This window comes from Lipotes vexillifer, unplaced genomic scaffold (genome assembly GCF_000442215.2).
Source record: "Lipotes vexillifer unplaced genomic scaffold, Lipotes_vexillifer_v1.1 scaffold1699, whole genome shotgun sequence".
Lineage (NCBI taxonomy): Eukaryota > Metazoa > Chordata > Mammalia > Artiodactyla > Lipotidae > Lipotes > Lipotes vexillifer.
In genome coordinates, this window is record NW_006796961.1 from 842,865 (window position 1) to 857,060 (window position 14,196).

The 14,196-nt window shown below is 55.6% G+C and overlaps 2 protein-coding genes across 2 annotated transcripts in view; both read right to left on the reverse strand.

Annotated features, from left to right (window-relative positions):
* The window catches only part of MRI1 (methylthioribose-1-phosphate isomerase 1), a 5,410-nt gene extending 3,996 nt beyond the window's left edge, over positions 1-1,414 (reverse strand). Inside the window, 3 exon segments of the mRNA XM_007469070.1 lie at positions 750-988; positions 1,064-1,290; positions 1,372-1,414. Of these exon segments, the coding sequence (XP_007469132.1) occupies positions 750-988; positions 1,064-1,290; positions 1,372-1,414 (509 nt within the window).
* Positions 1,415-2,378: 964 nt separating this feature from the next.
* On the reverse strand, positions 2,379-12,912 carry YJU2B (YJU2 splicing factor homolog B). The gene is made up of 9 exons (XM_007469071.1): positions 12,865-12,912; positions 11,408-11,461; positions 9,864-9,946; positions 8,082-8,137; positions 6,342-6,402; positions 5,727-5,869; positions 5,459-5,631; positions 3,185-3,323; positions 2,379-3,074 (listed from the first exon to the last, which is right to left on the reverse strand). The coding sequence occupies exons 1-9, from the start codon at positions 12,865-12,867 to the stop codon at positions 2,593-2,595; spliced, it is 1,194 nt and encodes a 397-aa protein (XP_007469133.1). The 5' UTR covers positions 12,868-12,912; the 3' UTR covers positions 2,379-2,592.
* Between the last annotated feature and the right edge of the window lie 1,284 nt (positions 12,913-14,196).

Genomic DNA, 14,196 nt, shown 5'->3' on the forward strand with positions numbered 1-14,196 from the left:
CTCCCCTGCTGAAAGCCTCTCACAGCTGTGGGTCTGGACCCTTCTGCCACAGCCACCTAACTGTAACTCTATTTGCTCTTGAGACACATTTACTAAGCACCTCCTGTGCGTCAGGGGCTGGGGGACACAGCAGTGAACAAGACAAAAATCTCTGCTCCTATGGAGCTGACACTGAGGTGGGGGAAGCAGGTGATGAACAGACAATAAAGTGAAGGAAAAGGCAGCGGAGTCAGGAGACAGAGGATAGGAATGAGCTGTATTATATGGGGGGTGGGGAAGGCACAAACCTGAAATTTGAAGGAGAGGAGATTAAGTAGATGGATACCTGGCTTGCAGAAATGGTGTGTGCAAAGGCCCTGAGGCAGAAGGGACCCCGGTGAGGGTTAAGGAACATGGAGAGTATCCGCGCAGCAGATGGGGAGGGAGAGAGTGGGAAGAGGGCAGGGAGAGGACCAGGGCTAGAAACAAAATTCTTCAAAAGCAAAAACTAGGTAAATGAGGTGGCACTTAAGAGGGCCTCCAAGGGCAGATAGGGCTGGGGACGTTCAGGGAGGTCAAAGTCAGGGCATTGAGTTCAAGGATCTCGGGGCCAGGCTGCCCGGTGGTGAGTCCCAGCCCTGCCTGTGTGGCACTGGACTAAGAGCACATTGCCTCAGTTTCCCCATCTGTAACATGGGTCGTTGTGCAAAAAAAAAAAAAAAAATGAAAAGCCGCCGGTTAGAGCAGCGCTTGGCACATGGCCCCTCTACCTCTCTCGGACCGCCTCCTCCGTGGCGCCCTCCCGCTCCGCTTCCTGGGCTGCGAGGTCGGCCAGGTCTCGGGCGGCGCGGGCCATGTTGACGGCGGTGGGCCGGGCGGTGACAAGGAAGCTCAGAGCGTCGCGCACGAAGCCCACGAGCGCGGCAAGTCCGGGTCCCCCGGCGCCCGCCTGCAGCTCCACGGCGAGGCTGAGGCAGCCTACGAGCGCAATGGCTGGGGCGCCGCGCACCTGGTGGGGAAATGGGGGCGTCAGGGACTGCAGGCATGGGAAGCCCCCCACCCCGGTCCCACCGAACGGCCCCACCTTCATAGCGCGGATGGCCTCCCAGGCCTGGCGCACCGAGCCCACCGCCTCATAGCGGCTCTGCTGGGGCAGCAGCAGCTGGTCGAGGATCTGTAGTGAGCCCCGCGAGTAGCGGATCGCCTCCAAAGTCATGCTGTTGCAGCCGCGATCACCGCCTTTCCCGGGGCTCAGCTGGCCGCGCGCACCAGAGGCGGGGCCGGAAAGGGAGCAGGGGGCGAGGCCAGGGCCTAAGGGGTGGTTCCCGGGGCTCAGCTGGCCGCGCGCACCAGAGGCGGGGCCGGAAAGGGAGCAGGGGGCGAGGCCAGGGCCTCAGGGGTGGAACCTCTCCCGGAAGGAGGAGCGTGCGCACATCAACTTCGCTGGCTGCTGGGACCCGCCAACCAGGCGCCCGGTCCTACTCCACCTTCCCCGCCAAACCTAGGCAGTTAGCCGCACCCTCGGAACCAAAATGGTGCCACTATTTATAGGGCAACTATTGCATGCCAAGTCCTGTGTTTGGCGTCTGGCTATAGCAAGACTCCTAAGTGCCAGGTGGGTACCCTCAGGTGCCTGACTTCTCCAGCCAGAGCCAGTGCTGCCTGTGGCCTCACGTAGAGCAAGGCACCAGAAGGGGGTTCTGAGATCGAACAGACTCTTACTGCTGCCTTGAGACCTTCCCATCCCCGCGGGGAGTAAAGGCCTGCGGGCTGGGGGCCACCACTACCTCCAGACAGGGCACATTACAAGTTCAGCAGAATTCAGCCAGAACCTCAGCCCCGAGAGGCCCGTATGTCTGGTTTGTTCACCACTGCACCTCCAGTGGCTGGGACAGCGTCTGGTGCACTGCAAGTGCTCCGTTAATATTTGTGAACTGATCCTTCTCCAGGATTTAGGGGGAGGTGGTGGGCCCTGAGTCACCTGGTGGATGCTCAGCTGTTTTTTTTTGCTCAGTTTACTAGTTTCCTTCAAAGGAAGCAACACGCTGGGGACTCTTTCATGACCCTTCCAGGGTGTCCCCATGGGTGGGGGATAATGAACAGCCCACACCTGTGTGCTCCATCCCCTCCTGCATCTGGCCTGGACCCTGAGCACCCCTGCTGTCCAGTCCCATTTTCATCCTTCATACCCAGCCTGTGCCACCTCCTCCAGGAAGTTGGCACCGATTACAGGCCAGCCTGGACTACTACCTTTCAACCCTCATCAAGCTGGGTGGGGACCCGGGCTGTGGTCACAGCATCAGCATTGGCTGATGAGATGCTGGGCAAGCTTAGCTGGGTTGCGGGGGGAGGGGTGCAGGCATAGCTCCTGGGCCCATCTAGTAACCTGAGGCAGAGGCAAAGAAGCAGGGTTTTAATGCTGGGAGGTCGGGGGTCCCACAAGGCACAGGCACCCTCTCCAGGACCAAATAAATAACAACTCCATTACTGTGAGGGGGTGAGGTCTGGGGGGGGTGGTCACTGAGCTCTCCAAGGCTGTGGGTTAAAGGGCTGCAGCCTGTGAGGGGCCTCCTCGGTGGGTCTTGGCCTCCTGAGTGAATCTGGCGCCCAGAGTCACTCACTCTCCGAACCGGAGTAGTCAGCCACGAGGGAGGAGCTGAGGCTGCAGGGCTGGGGTGTGTCCCGGGGACTGGCTGCCTCCCGGGAGGAGCCTGGCAGGGGCCGGGGCCTGTCCCGACAGCTCTCCTCCTGCCCCGGTGGCCTACTGTTCTTGCAGGTCTCGGCTGTCTCCTGACAACAGTCTCTGGGGGATGTGGGCCTGTCCTGGGCGGTCCCCTCTGGCACCCGTGGCTCCCCAGACTTGGGGGTCTCAGCTGTGTGCTGAGGGCTCTCCGGGACCTCCCGGGACCGCCGCCGCACAATGCCCAGGTGCCCCACGGTGACGGGGGAGCCAGTGGGAGCAGATCTGCGGTTCTGGGACAGCTTCTTCAGGACACTGCTGGCTTTGCTGCTGCTGGCGCCAGGTCCCGGGCTGGAGGGGAACCAGGAGCGGCTGATGATCTCTGTCCGCTTGAGTTTCTGCTTGTCCTCATATGCTGGGGATGGGGAGAGGGAGGGGGGAGGAGGAGGTCCAGAGCCGCCCTCTGCCCGAGCAGCCCCCCATCTCCCCCCACCCCGACCCCCTCGCCCACTGGCCCCCACGCACAGTCTAGCGTGTGGAACTTGAGCAGGGCGGCCAGCCTGCGGTCATCCTCCGTCTCCGGCACCAGCGGGATGTCCAGGCTTGCCTTGGCCTGCAGGGCCTGGTCCCTCTCTTCCTCTTCCTGCATGGCTTTTTTCTTTTCCTGTGTTGGCGAGAAGGGGTTGGGGAGGGATGGTGGGTGTCAAAGCCGTGCCTCTTTTCCCTCTGAGTGGAGGGGAGAATCCCTCCAGTGTTCAGGGTCTCGGTTTCCTTCTCTTCAAGCTTATGCGAGGAAAAGGCCTCACACAGTGCTCGGGACATAGAATTTGTTCAACAGCAGGAGACACAATCATGAGTATGTGTACCACTGGGTTCTTCACTCATTCATTCTTTCCACAGATATTTACAGAACGTCTTTCTGGTGCCAGGCCTTGTTCTAGACACTAGGGACAAAGCAGTGAGCAGACGAAATCTTCTGCCCTGGTGGAGCTGACATTCTAGTGGGGGAGCAAGACAAAGTGGTGAGGAGAGAAGGAATGCTGGGAAGAGGGTAGGAAATAGGCAGCGGGTTCAACTTTAAATGTGGTGTGCATGGTAGAGGGGAGAGTTAGGGACAGTATCCTGAGAAAATCGTGTTTGAGAAAAGGTGTCTGAGTGAGGGAGCCATGTGGGTATCTGATGGAAAAGTGTTCCAAGGTGGCGGGAACAGCCTGTGCAAAGGCCCTGAGGCAGAAGTGCGCTTGCCAGTGAGGCGGCCAATGTGGCTAGAGCAGAATGAGCAAGGGAAAGGTGGAGATCGGGGTAAGGAGGGGAAGGGGCAGATCGTTTGGGCCTGGTGGGCCAAGGGGAGGACTCTGGCCATTGGGAGCCATGGAGGGTTCTGAGCATAGCAGGGATGTAATCCCACTGGGGCGCTCACTGGTGCCCCCTGGTGGCTGTGAGGGGCACAGGCTGTGGGACACAGGGCATGAGCCCCTGGGGACCAGGGTGGAGGGACTGTGCTGGTCCAGGCAGGAGATGATGGAGGCTGTGGAAGTGGTCAGAGCCTGCCAGAATTTGCTGACAGATGGGGAGAGGAACAAGAGGAACCAAGGCTGACTGGGCTTTACAGGCTGAGTGTCCCGAAGGACAGAGATGCTTCCATTACTGAGAAGGGGAGGATGCAGGCAGGGCAGGTTAGGGACTGATGGGGCTCCTTGGGATGTTACGTTTGAGGGTCCTTAGACCCCATTCGGGGATGCCCACAAGGCAGGGGACACCAGCTCCGGGCAGAGGCCTGGCCAGAGAGATACACTTTCAGTAACAGTTAGTAAGAAAACCCACAATTTTACTCCTAATAACAACCACAGGATGATCAGAAAAGGTGACGTGAAAAAATGGGAGTGGCAAGATGATGAATCTGGAGCTTGTGCCTTGTGGGGTCGCCCGGGATGCTCCTGTCCAGGCTCTGTTTGCAGGCTCCAGGGGTGTAAGCTGCCCCACAAAGCGAGGGAAGAGGCAAAAGTTCTCATGTTCCCAAAGGACGTTCCACTGCCCTGTCGGATGCCCGCAAGGGTAAAAAACCCATTTCTATTATACTCCTCTGACCCCAGACCCCCACTCCCTGTGACTTAGCTCCACTGAATATTTTTGGCACAATTGTAATAGCCATTGTGTCACTGACAGCAACGCCCTAGGGTGTCCTCCAGCTATGATCCTGTCCCCCTGGGGTCTGGAGTCTGCGTTTGCACCTGCGTCCTCAGAGGCTCTACAAGCAGGTACAGGTGTCTGGCCCAAGCATTTACATGTTGAGATAGGCATTATACATTTTATAGGTAATTTCCCTTTTTATCTCTAGGGATTTGACTCTAGGGATGATTTTGGAAATTACGTGGGGGCGGGTTGTCAAACTATAGATTTTGTTTCAGGACAGCTGAGCGGGCCCACGAAATATGTCAGGAGCTGATCAGTGCCCTCCAGGGCCTCTGCCTGCCCCCGCCACGGGGGGGTGTCGGGACTCACTTGTGCCCCAGCTTGAGGATTTCTTCTCTTTGAGAGTCTGCTGTGAGGGCTAGAGTCCCCAGGGGAAGGGGCCACATGCTTAATAGTAGCTGCTGGGCTAGATGCCTCCCATGGGTGCTGTGATGTGGGGATGTGGTGGTGAATGGGGAAACTGCGGGTGAAATGACCTGCCTGTAGCTAGGGAGTGGGCTGGACCTGGGTCTCAGCCTGCTTTTTGTTCTCCCCGCTCCACTGCTGGTGATGCCAGGCCACCCCCGCCTGCCTGTGGTCCTGACCCCGGGCCGGAGCCCTGCTCACCCGGAACCTTTTCCGCAGCATGCTGTTGAGGGCGAAGTCATCCTTCCAGGCGCTCTGAGCCTCCTGGATGTGGCTCAAGGTGGGGAGGGCCTTCTTGAGCGTGCTCCGGTCAGCCTCACCGTGCTCCAGTCGGAACATGGCATCTGTCTCCAGCTTCTGCTTCTTCTCGTGCTCTGCGAGAGTGAGAGCGGGGCTGGGCCTTCAGGGCCCTGGCTCGGGGCTGGGCTCAGGGTTGGCAGTGGGCTCGGAGCCCACCCTTGGCGCTCACCTGTCGTCAGCACCTGCTCATTGTCTGCCATGTCCCAGCGCTCCTCCTTGCGCTGGGCGCCGCTCACGATCACGTAGTCGCAGTTGGCGGGGTCTGTCTGCATCTCGATGTAGTTGACGCAGAGGTGGCATTTCATTCGGAACCTGGCAGGGTGGAGGGCGATGGGCTAGAGTCAGGACACTGTGGCCTGCTTCCTTCCATCCGTGCACGGCATCAACTAGTGTTCACGGAGCACCTGCTACATGCTGGGCTCCATGTCCGGGGGACAGCCGTGGGTGAGACAGATATGGTTCCTTCACCCCGGCACTGACCTTCTGTCTGGAGTTTGTTCACTTGTTCATCCATATATTCATTTGTTCGCTCGTTCATTCACTCAACAAACCCTCCCGAGGGGACGGAGCAGAGCCTGCGGGGCCTTGTGGGCCACGGGGAGGACTCACTCTGAAGAGGGTGGGAACCATGAAGGATTCTAGGCAGGATGTGCCCTGACTGACAGACCATGATGGTTTCCAGGAGACCTCCAGGGAATAATCATCAGGCAGAGGGTAGAAACCTCCCTCTGACTCAGACTCCCGTGTAGCCCCCTCGCCCTGCGGCCCACCGGGCTGCCTCTACCTGTAGATCGGGGTCGCGTAGTAATTGCCAACCTTCTTCTTTTCTGCATTGTAACGAACACCTAGGAGGAGGGGAGAGAACGAGGCTAGGGCTCAGGCCACCCTCGGCATCTTTTCCTGGGGTGGGGAGCAGACGGGGGTGGTATTTTACTCCCCTGCAGGGGAGACACCTCTGGAGGACACTGAAATTCAAGCAGAAAAGAGCCACGCCTAGGCTGCGGGATGGGTGCTCAGGCCACAGAGGAGGGTGGGCTGGATGGAGCCAGAGGGCCCGGGTTCAAACCCTGGCGCCACCCCACCAGCTGTGCGACCTTAGGCCAGCCGCCCTGGCCGTCTGGCCTCAGGTTCCCCATCGACTGGACAGGGATGGCTATGATGCCTACCGCACAGGGCTGGTGTGAGAACTGCAGAAGCTAGTAATACACACGGATCGCTTAACACTGGGCCAGGTGCTCAGCAAGCATTCAAGAAGGGCTGGCTTTTGGGAATTCCCTCCCTGTCGGTCCAGTGGTTAGGACTCCGTGCCTTCACTGCTGGGGCCCAGGTTCAATCCCTGGTTGGGGAACTAAAATCCCGCAAACCGTGGGGTGTGGCCAAAAAAAAAAAAAAAAAAAAAAGGGTGGCTTTTATTATTTTTCTAGAGAATATCCAGGTTTTTTGTTCCTTTTTCACTAATTAGATGGTATATTCTTGACCCTTATCTTGCTTACTGAGTGAAAAAAGCTTAAACTAGAAAAACAGAGCTTGGGGGGGTTGGTGGTGTGGCGTGGCCGGCTCTTCCTTTTCTGGGGGGCTGCTTCTGTTCACGGCCCTGAGGTTGACCCATGTGTGGTGTCAGGCTGCGCCCTGCTCTTTGTTGCCTGAGCACCTGGTGGCCTTTGGGGCAGATGCCCCTTGCTGGGTCTGATCGGGGGATGTGTTGGGGGCAGTCATTCCACTTCAGCAGTGGGGTGGCCTGGCCCCTCTTTCTTGCACTGGACCCTCCTTCCGAGAGCTGCTGGCTCCTGTTTACAGAGCGAGCTGTTGCCCTGGGCCAGGCGCCGTGGGAAGGGCTGAGGATCCCCGTACTATAGCGGAGGAAACGGAAGCCAGGAGGATCGAGTCACCTGCCGCAGGCCTCAGGGCTGCTGAGCAGGGCCGCGGACCCATGTCTGTCCATCTGTGCACCTGTGGGCATGATCAGGGGTCTGAATGCTCAAGGTAACAGTAAGGGTAGTGGCAGCAGCAGGTTGAGTTTACGAGCCCTCGCACATGCCACATGCTGTGCACTAAGCACTTTATTTTTAATTTATTTTTGGCTGCGCTGTGCGGCTTGTGGGATCTTAGTTCCCCAACCAGGGATCGAACCCACGCCCCCTGCAGTGGAAAGCGCAGAGTCCTAACCACTGGACCGCCAGGGAATTCCTTGCACTAAGCACTTTATATGCCACACAGGCGGGCACTCATACCACCTGAATTTCACAGATGGGCAAATTGAGGCGCATGGAGGCTCAGTCGCCTGCCAAGGGTCACCAGCTAGGAAGTGGCAGAGATGGGATTTGAACCCAGAGCCTCCTAACCACTCTGCCATGAGGCATCCACAGCCCACCAGGCACTTGAGCCCACTGTCCCCTACTCGACTCCTGATTGGGACCCCGGCGAAGACGGTCTCTCACGGCGCCCAGCAGTTAAGGGGCTCGCTGGCAGTGGGGCTGAATGGTGGGGGTCAGGGTGGGGAGCAGGGGAGCGGGCGGAAGCTCACCCATGCCGATGTGGTTCTTGCAGCCGTCACACCAGATGTTATAGGGCATCTCAAATCTACACAAACAGAGAACAGCTCATTTGTCCCTGTCCACGTGGGCTCTCCCAGGATCTCCAGGTCAGCGACTCTGGCTGCAGTCACATTGCAAAGGGCATGCAAGCGGGAGGGTAAAGAACGGTGGTCATTCCTGCAACCAGGCCAGGGCCATCACGTGGCTCTCTGGCCAGCTGACCCAGTCTGGGCGAGCGTCTCTGCTGGGTGCTGCCTTGTCTTCCATATCCCACCACGTCAGCTACCCAAGTTTCCAAGCAGAGGAGGAAGCAGGCTTCAGGGAGCACTGGTGTTCGATTCCAGTTTAGCTTAAGTTGTCGTAGTGACACTGGATTTTTTTTTGTTTTTAATACATTTATTTATTTATTTTTAGCTGCATTGGGTCTTCGTTGCTGCGGATGAGCTTTCTCTAGTTGCGGCGAGTGGGGGCTACTCTTCATTGTGGTGCGCGGGCTTCCCGTTGCAGAGGCTCCTCTCGTTGCCAAGCACAGGCTCAGTAGTTATGGCTCGCGGGCTTAGCTGCTCTGCGGCATGTGGGATCTTCCTGGATCAGGGCTTGAACACGTGTCCCCTGCACTGGCAGGTGGATTCTTAACCACTGCGCCACCAGGGAAGTCCCTGGGTTTCTTTTATCCAGTTCTATTTGCAACGTGCAATTCTGGTAAATTTCCATTAACAGCAGTAATGGAGCTCCTCTTTTAAAACAGAACCATTAAGTAATGAATAATGAGATGAATTTAAGACACTGTACAGATGAGATGAGGGCTTGGCAAAGAGACTGGATGAAGGCAGGGTGGGTGGTTGGCTCTGGAGTGTGGAGGCATGGCGGGAGTTGGAGGTGACCTTCAGCTCTGTGACTCTTGGGGCCACTGCTGAGATTTGCATCTTGACTACTTTTCCATAGATGTTCCTCCCTCTGACGGTTTTGTCACTGGATGCTCTGCTCAGGCCCAGGGCGGACCCCAGAGGCTGAGGGCAGAGTTCATGAGGCAGAGAAGGAGGCAGAGAGGGGCTCCTTCTGGGGCGACACAAGCTGGTTTCTGCTTCCCGCCACGGTTGACCCACAGGGTGCTGGCCAGAGATAAGAGAAGAACCCCGGAAGAGCCATCGTCCTGGCTTGACTGCAGTAATGGCTGTGATTCTTTATCCTCCCCATGTCCGTGCCCTTTGCAAGATGACTCTGCAGCCATTCCTGTCAAGAGGTGGAGTGTGTTGCCCCACCCCCTCTCTGCATCATGACTTGCTTTGGGGAATCAATGAGACAGAAGTGACAGGGTACCAGCTCAGGGTCTCTGCCTCAAGAAGCCTTGCATGCCTCTGCTGGCTCTCTTTTGGAACCCGGCTGCTGCTGTGTGAACAAGCCCAGGCTAGCCAGCTGGAGGATGAGACATACTTGGAACACAGCCCAGTCATACCAACCAAGGCCATGCTGGACCAGCCAGTCCCCAGCCAGGCAACCCCCAAACATGTGAGACAGCCCAGCCCAGGTCAGCCAAGACCAGCCAAGGCCAGCAGAGGCATCCAGCTGAGCTGCAGACTCGTGAACAACACGAATGCTTAACATGTGCTTATCGTTTTGTTACGCAGCAATGGTGACTGATACAGCAACTTTCTGCTTTATGGAATTAAGACCCTGCAGCACTGGGCAAAATCGGGGGTGCTGAACGCTCCTTGAGGTTGACACCAGGTGGCATAAAGGGCAGGGGTCCTCAGGTGATGCCAGGGCCTTACCTGATGATGAGGATGCCCTGGGACAGCTTCCGAGCCCGCTCCCGAAGCGGGTGGCTGTTATGGTATCTGTTGAGTGAGCCATGCTGTGTGGAAAGGAAGAGGGAGCAGATTAGCACTGCTGAGTTGGGGGAGCTCAGGCCCTCTCTCACAGGCCGAGAGAGCCCTCGTTCTTACGTCCTGCTGGGAGTGTTAACAGCAAAATGGGAGGCACTTAGGCTTTGATGAAGCAAGTGGGCTTGGAATCAGGAAAACAGGAGTCTGCATCTTACCTCTCCCATTTAGGAGCTAAAAGAGCTGCGTGACCCCGGGCAGTGACCTCACCTTTTGCCTTCCTGAGCCCTATGAGTCAACTGGAGACGAGGATCATAATCACCTCCAGGTGTTGTGGGATCAGGTGAGGTGACAAGACCAGCAAACTTCTGCTGGGTACTTTACGTGTGTCATCTCACTTTAATCCCTCAACGTTTCTGGGAGGTCAGGTTGTTTGGTTTCCCCTTTGGACCTAGGGGGAGACTCTGGTTTAGAAAGACCGAGTCATGTGCAGGAGACCACATAGCTGGGACATGCTGATTCATTTACTAGCCCCTTACTGAGCGCCCACAGTGTGGGGACACAGACACAAATGAGACAGATGAACATCCCTGCCCTTGAGGCGCGGACGTTCTAGAGGGGAAGATGGGGGGCTTCCCTGGTGGCGCAGTGGTTAGGAATCCACCTGCCAATGCGGGGGACACGGGTTCAGGCCCTGGTCTGGGAAGATCCCACATGCCGCAGAGCAACTATGCCTGTGTGCCACAACTACTGAGCCTGTGCTCTAGAGCCTGCGAGCCGCAACTACTGAGGCCCGCGTGCCTAGAGTCCATGCTCCGCAACAAGAGAAGCCACCGCGATGAGAGGCCCACATGCTGCAACGAAGAGTACCTCCCGCTCGCTGCAACCAGAGAAAGCCCGCGCGCAGCAATGGAGACCCAATGCAGCCAAAAATAAATAAATAAAATAAATAAATAGAGGGGGAGATGGATAATACGCAAATAAATGGGTGATGCATCAAGGAGTTAAGAAGGCTATGGAGAGAAATAAAGCACCAGGTCATGCGATAGAGAATGAGAGGGTGGTCAGGGAGGCCCTCTGTGAGGAGAGACCTAAAGGAAGTAAAGGAGTCTTGGGGTCAGAGAGAGGGAGAGGTTCCAGGCAGAAGAAACAATGAGGAGGCCAGACGAGCTGGAGCTGGGAGGGTGAGGGGATCTGACCCAGAGGCCGTGTGTGGGACCTCATCCTGGACTCCACTGGAAACACACCACACCTGACACTGGGCATGCTGGTGTTTACATGGGTCATTGACAAGGGTCACCCTGACCATCTGGGAGGGAAGGCTGCACCAAGACTCAGGTGACAAGTGCAAGGCAGGGAGACCTCGGGGGCTGCCCGGGCTTCTGCAGCTGTGCAGAAGGGGATGACTCCAGGAGGGGATTAAGAGCGTGGGGTCCCTACCCGGCGGGGTCGCTATGCTATCGTGGACACGGAGAAGGAAGACTGACCCTTACCTTTGTAGGGTTGAAATCTGGAGGGTAGTACTTGTTTACACCTTTCCTTTCACCCTGGAAAGCAGAAGAGAGATGTGAGTCAGAGAGGGTCCTACAGGAGACCTACTTGTGCAGCCTTGAGGGGCGAGACCTGGACAAGGAAGACAGGGATATCCTGGATGATGGCCCAGGGCTCCGTGTCCCATCGAGGACTGGTGACTTGGGGGAAAAAGCCCCACTGTTGGGAATTCCCCGGCGGTCCACTGGTTAGGACTCAGCGCTTTCACTGCTGTGGCCTGGGTTCAATCCCTGGTCAGGGAACTAAGACCCGGCAAGCTGAGCGGCTCAGCCAAAGAAAAACAAACAAACAAACAAAACAAAACCCACTGTCGTCGCTGTGGAAAATTCCACAAGGGTTAGACTCTCCTAGAGCCATGGCTTTCACAGTTATTTTGGGACCGTGACTTAAGGTAAGACATATTTAACCCCAAATACACAAGCACAGGTTTCAGGAAAGAATGCTCACCCAGCTGTGAATCTCTCTTTTAAATGCTGACAGCCACCTGCTGAATTGACTTATTGACTTAACGATCCACTGAAGCAGTGGGTCTCAAACTTGGCTGCATGTTACAACTACCCGAGGACTTTCTAAAATACTGATGCCTGGGACCCACGGCCAGAGGTTCTCCTGACAGAGGACCTGCTCTAGGGCATGGTGCCTGGACACAGGGCTTTTCCAAAGTAACCCTGGAAAACACGTGTGTATACACATCCTTGTACATACAGGTCCATTCACAATAGCCAAATGGTGGAAACAACCCAAATGTCCATCAGTGGATGAAAGGATAAACAAAACGTGGTCCATCCATATAATGGGATATTATTCAGCCATAAAAAGTAAGCTCTGATATATGCTGTAATGTGGGTAAACCCTGAAAAAATCATTCTAAATGAAAGAAGCTGGATACAAAGGGACACATGGTACATGATTCCATTGATATGAAACGTCCAGAACGGACAAATCTACAGAGGCAGAAAGCAGACTGGTGGTTGCCAGGGGCTGGGGTGGGGGAATGGGAGTGACTTTTATTGGGTATAGGGTTTCATTTTGGGGTGACGGAAATGTTTTGGAACTAGATAGAGGTGGTCATTGCAAAATATTGTGAATGTACTAAATGCCACTGAATCATATGTTTTAAAATGTTAGTTTTATGTTATGTGAATTTCACCTCATTAAGAAAAAAAAAACAGGAAAAAAAAAAAAGAAAAAAGCTCCCTGGGTGATTTTATTAGTACACAGCAAAGTTTGAAAACCACTGCACTGGAAGACCATGATCCAGAGTTTGAAAATATCAGAGAGCTTGGGGTCAGGGGTGGGGAAAGAGACTTTTAGGGGAGGGAAAGGGCTATTCAGGGGACCCCTTCCCTTCACCTAAAGATCAGAAGAGAAACCCAATGAGCACAGCCTGTCTACTCACCATCTTGGAAGCTGCCTACTGGTCCTCAGCCACCACTCAGCCAATCTGAAAAGATGATGAGACACTGCTTTGTCGACTCACTGCCCAGTGCCACCCTCCTGGACAGCCTGGCAGACAGTCGTGGCTTCTCTGTGAAGATGCGGTGGGCTGTGAGTGGTGGTGGTGGCGGCTCAGATGATCCTCCCCGCAGGTGTAGGAGGCATCCAAGGAGCGGCGTTTGTCTGTCTGGAAAGGGAGTGTACTGTCCACTCTCCATCCAACATATATTTCCCAGCTGACACTTCTCATTCCTCCATGGCCCCCATCATCGCTCACCTGGATGAGTACAGTCACCTCCTCCCTAGGCTCCTGGCTCTGCCCTTGACTCTCACGGTCTGTTCTCCTCGTAAGGGCTAGAAGGATCTGTGAAAATATAAATCTGAACTATCACTTTCCTGCTTAAACCCCTCCAGTGATTCCCATCGCTTTGAGAATCAAGTCAACCCCCTCCCCATGGCCTATGGGGCCCCTGCCTGCCTCTCCGAGGCCACCTTTTACCCCTCTCCCTCTCACTCACTGTTCCAGTCACACTGGCTTCCTGGCTGCCTTCGAAAGCTCAGCAGGTGCAGGCCAACTGCCTTGAATGCTGCTAAACACCCACAATACACAGGATAACACCCACCACAAGTGTTCTTTGTCACAGGTCTCAGCTCAAACATCACCTCTGTCAGGCCTCATCTGATCACCTGATCTAAAGTCACTTCTTCCCTGGAGCTTCCACCACATCACCCTGTGTCTGTTCACTTGTTTACAGTCTGTCTCCTCCGCCAGGTGCCACTGTGCTACATCTCCGGCACCCAGGACAGCTCCTGATAAATGCTGACTTCATCAACCTCTGATAACTGACTGAGGTTCCATAAGACTCAGTGTGGGTGACACAGAGACACTGGGAATTTGGGGTTAGCAGATACAAACTATTACATATAGGATGGATAAACGACAAGGTCCTACTGTATATATTCAATATTCTAAGATAAACCATAATGGAAAATAATATTAAAAAAAGAACATATATATATGTATATATATATATATGTATAACTGAATCACTTTGCTGAACAGCAGAAATTAACACAACATTTTATGGGGTTTTCTTGCGGTACGCGGGCCTCTCACTGCTGTGGCCTCTCCTGTTGCGGAGCACAGGCTCTGGACGCGCAGGCTCAGTGGCCATGGTTCACGGGCGCAGCCGCTCCGTGACATGTGGGATCTTCCCGGACTGGGGCACGAACCCGTGTCCCCTGCATCGGCAGGCGGACTCTCAACCACTGCGCCACCAGGAATGTTTTAGCG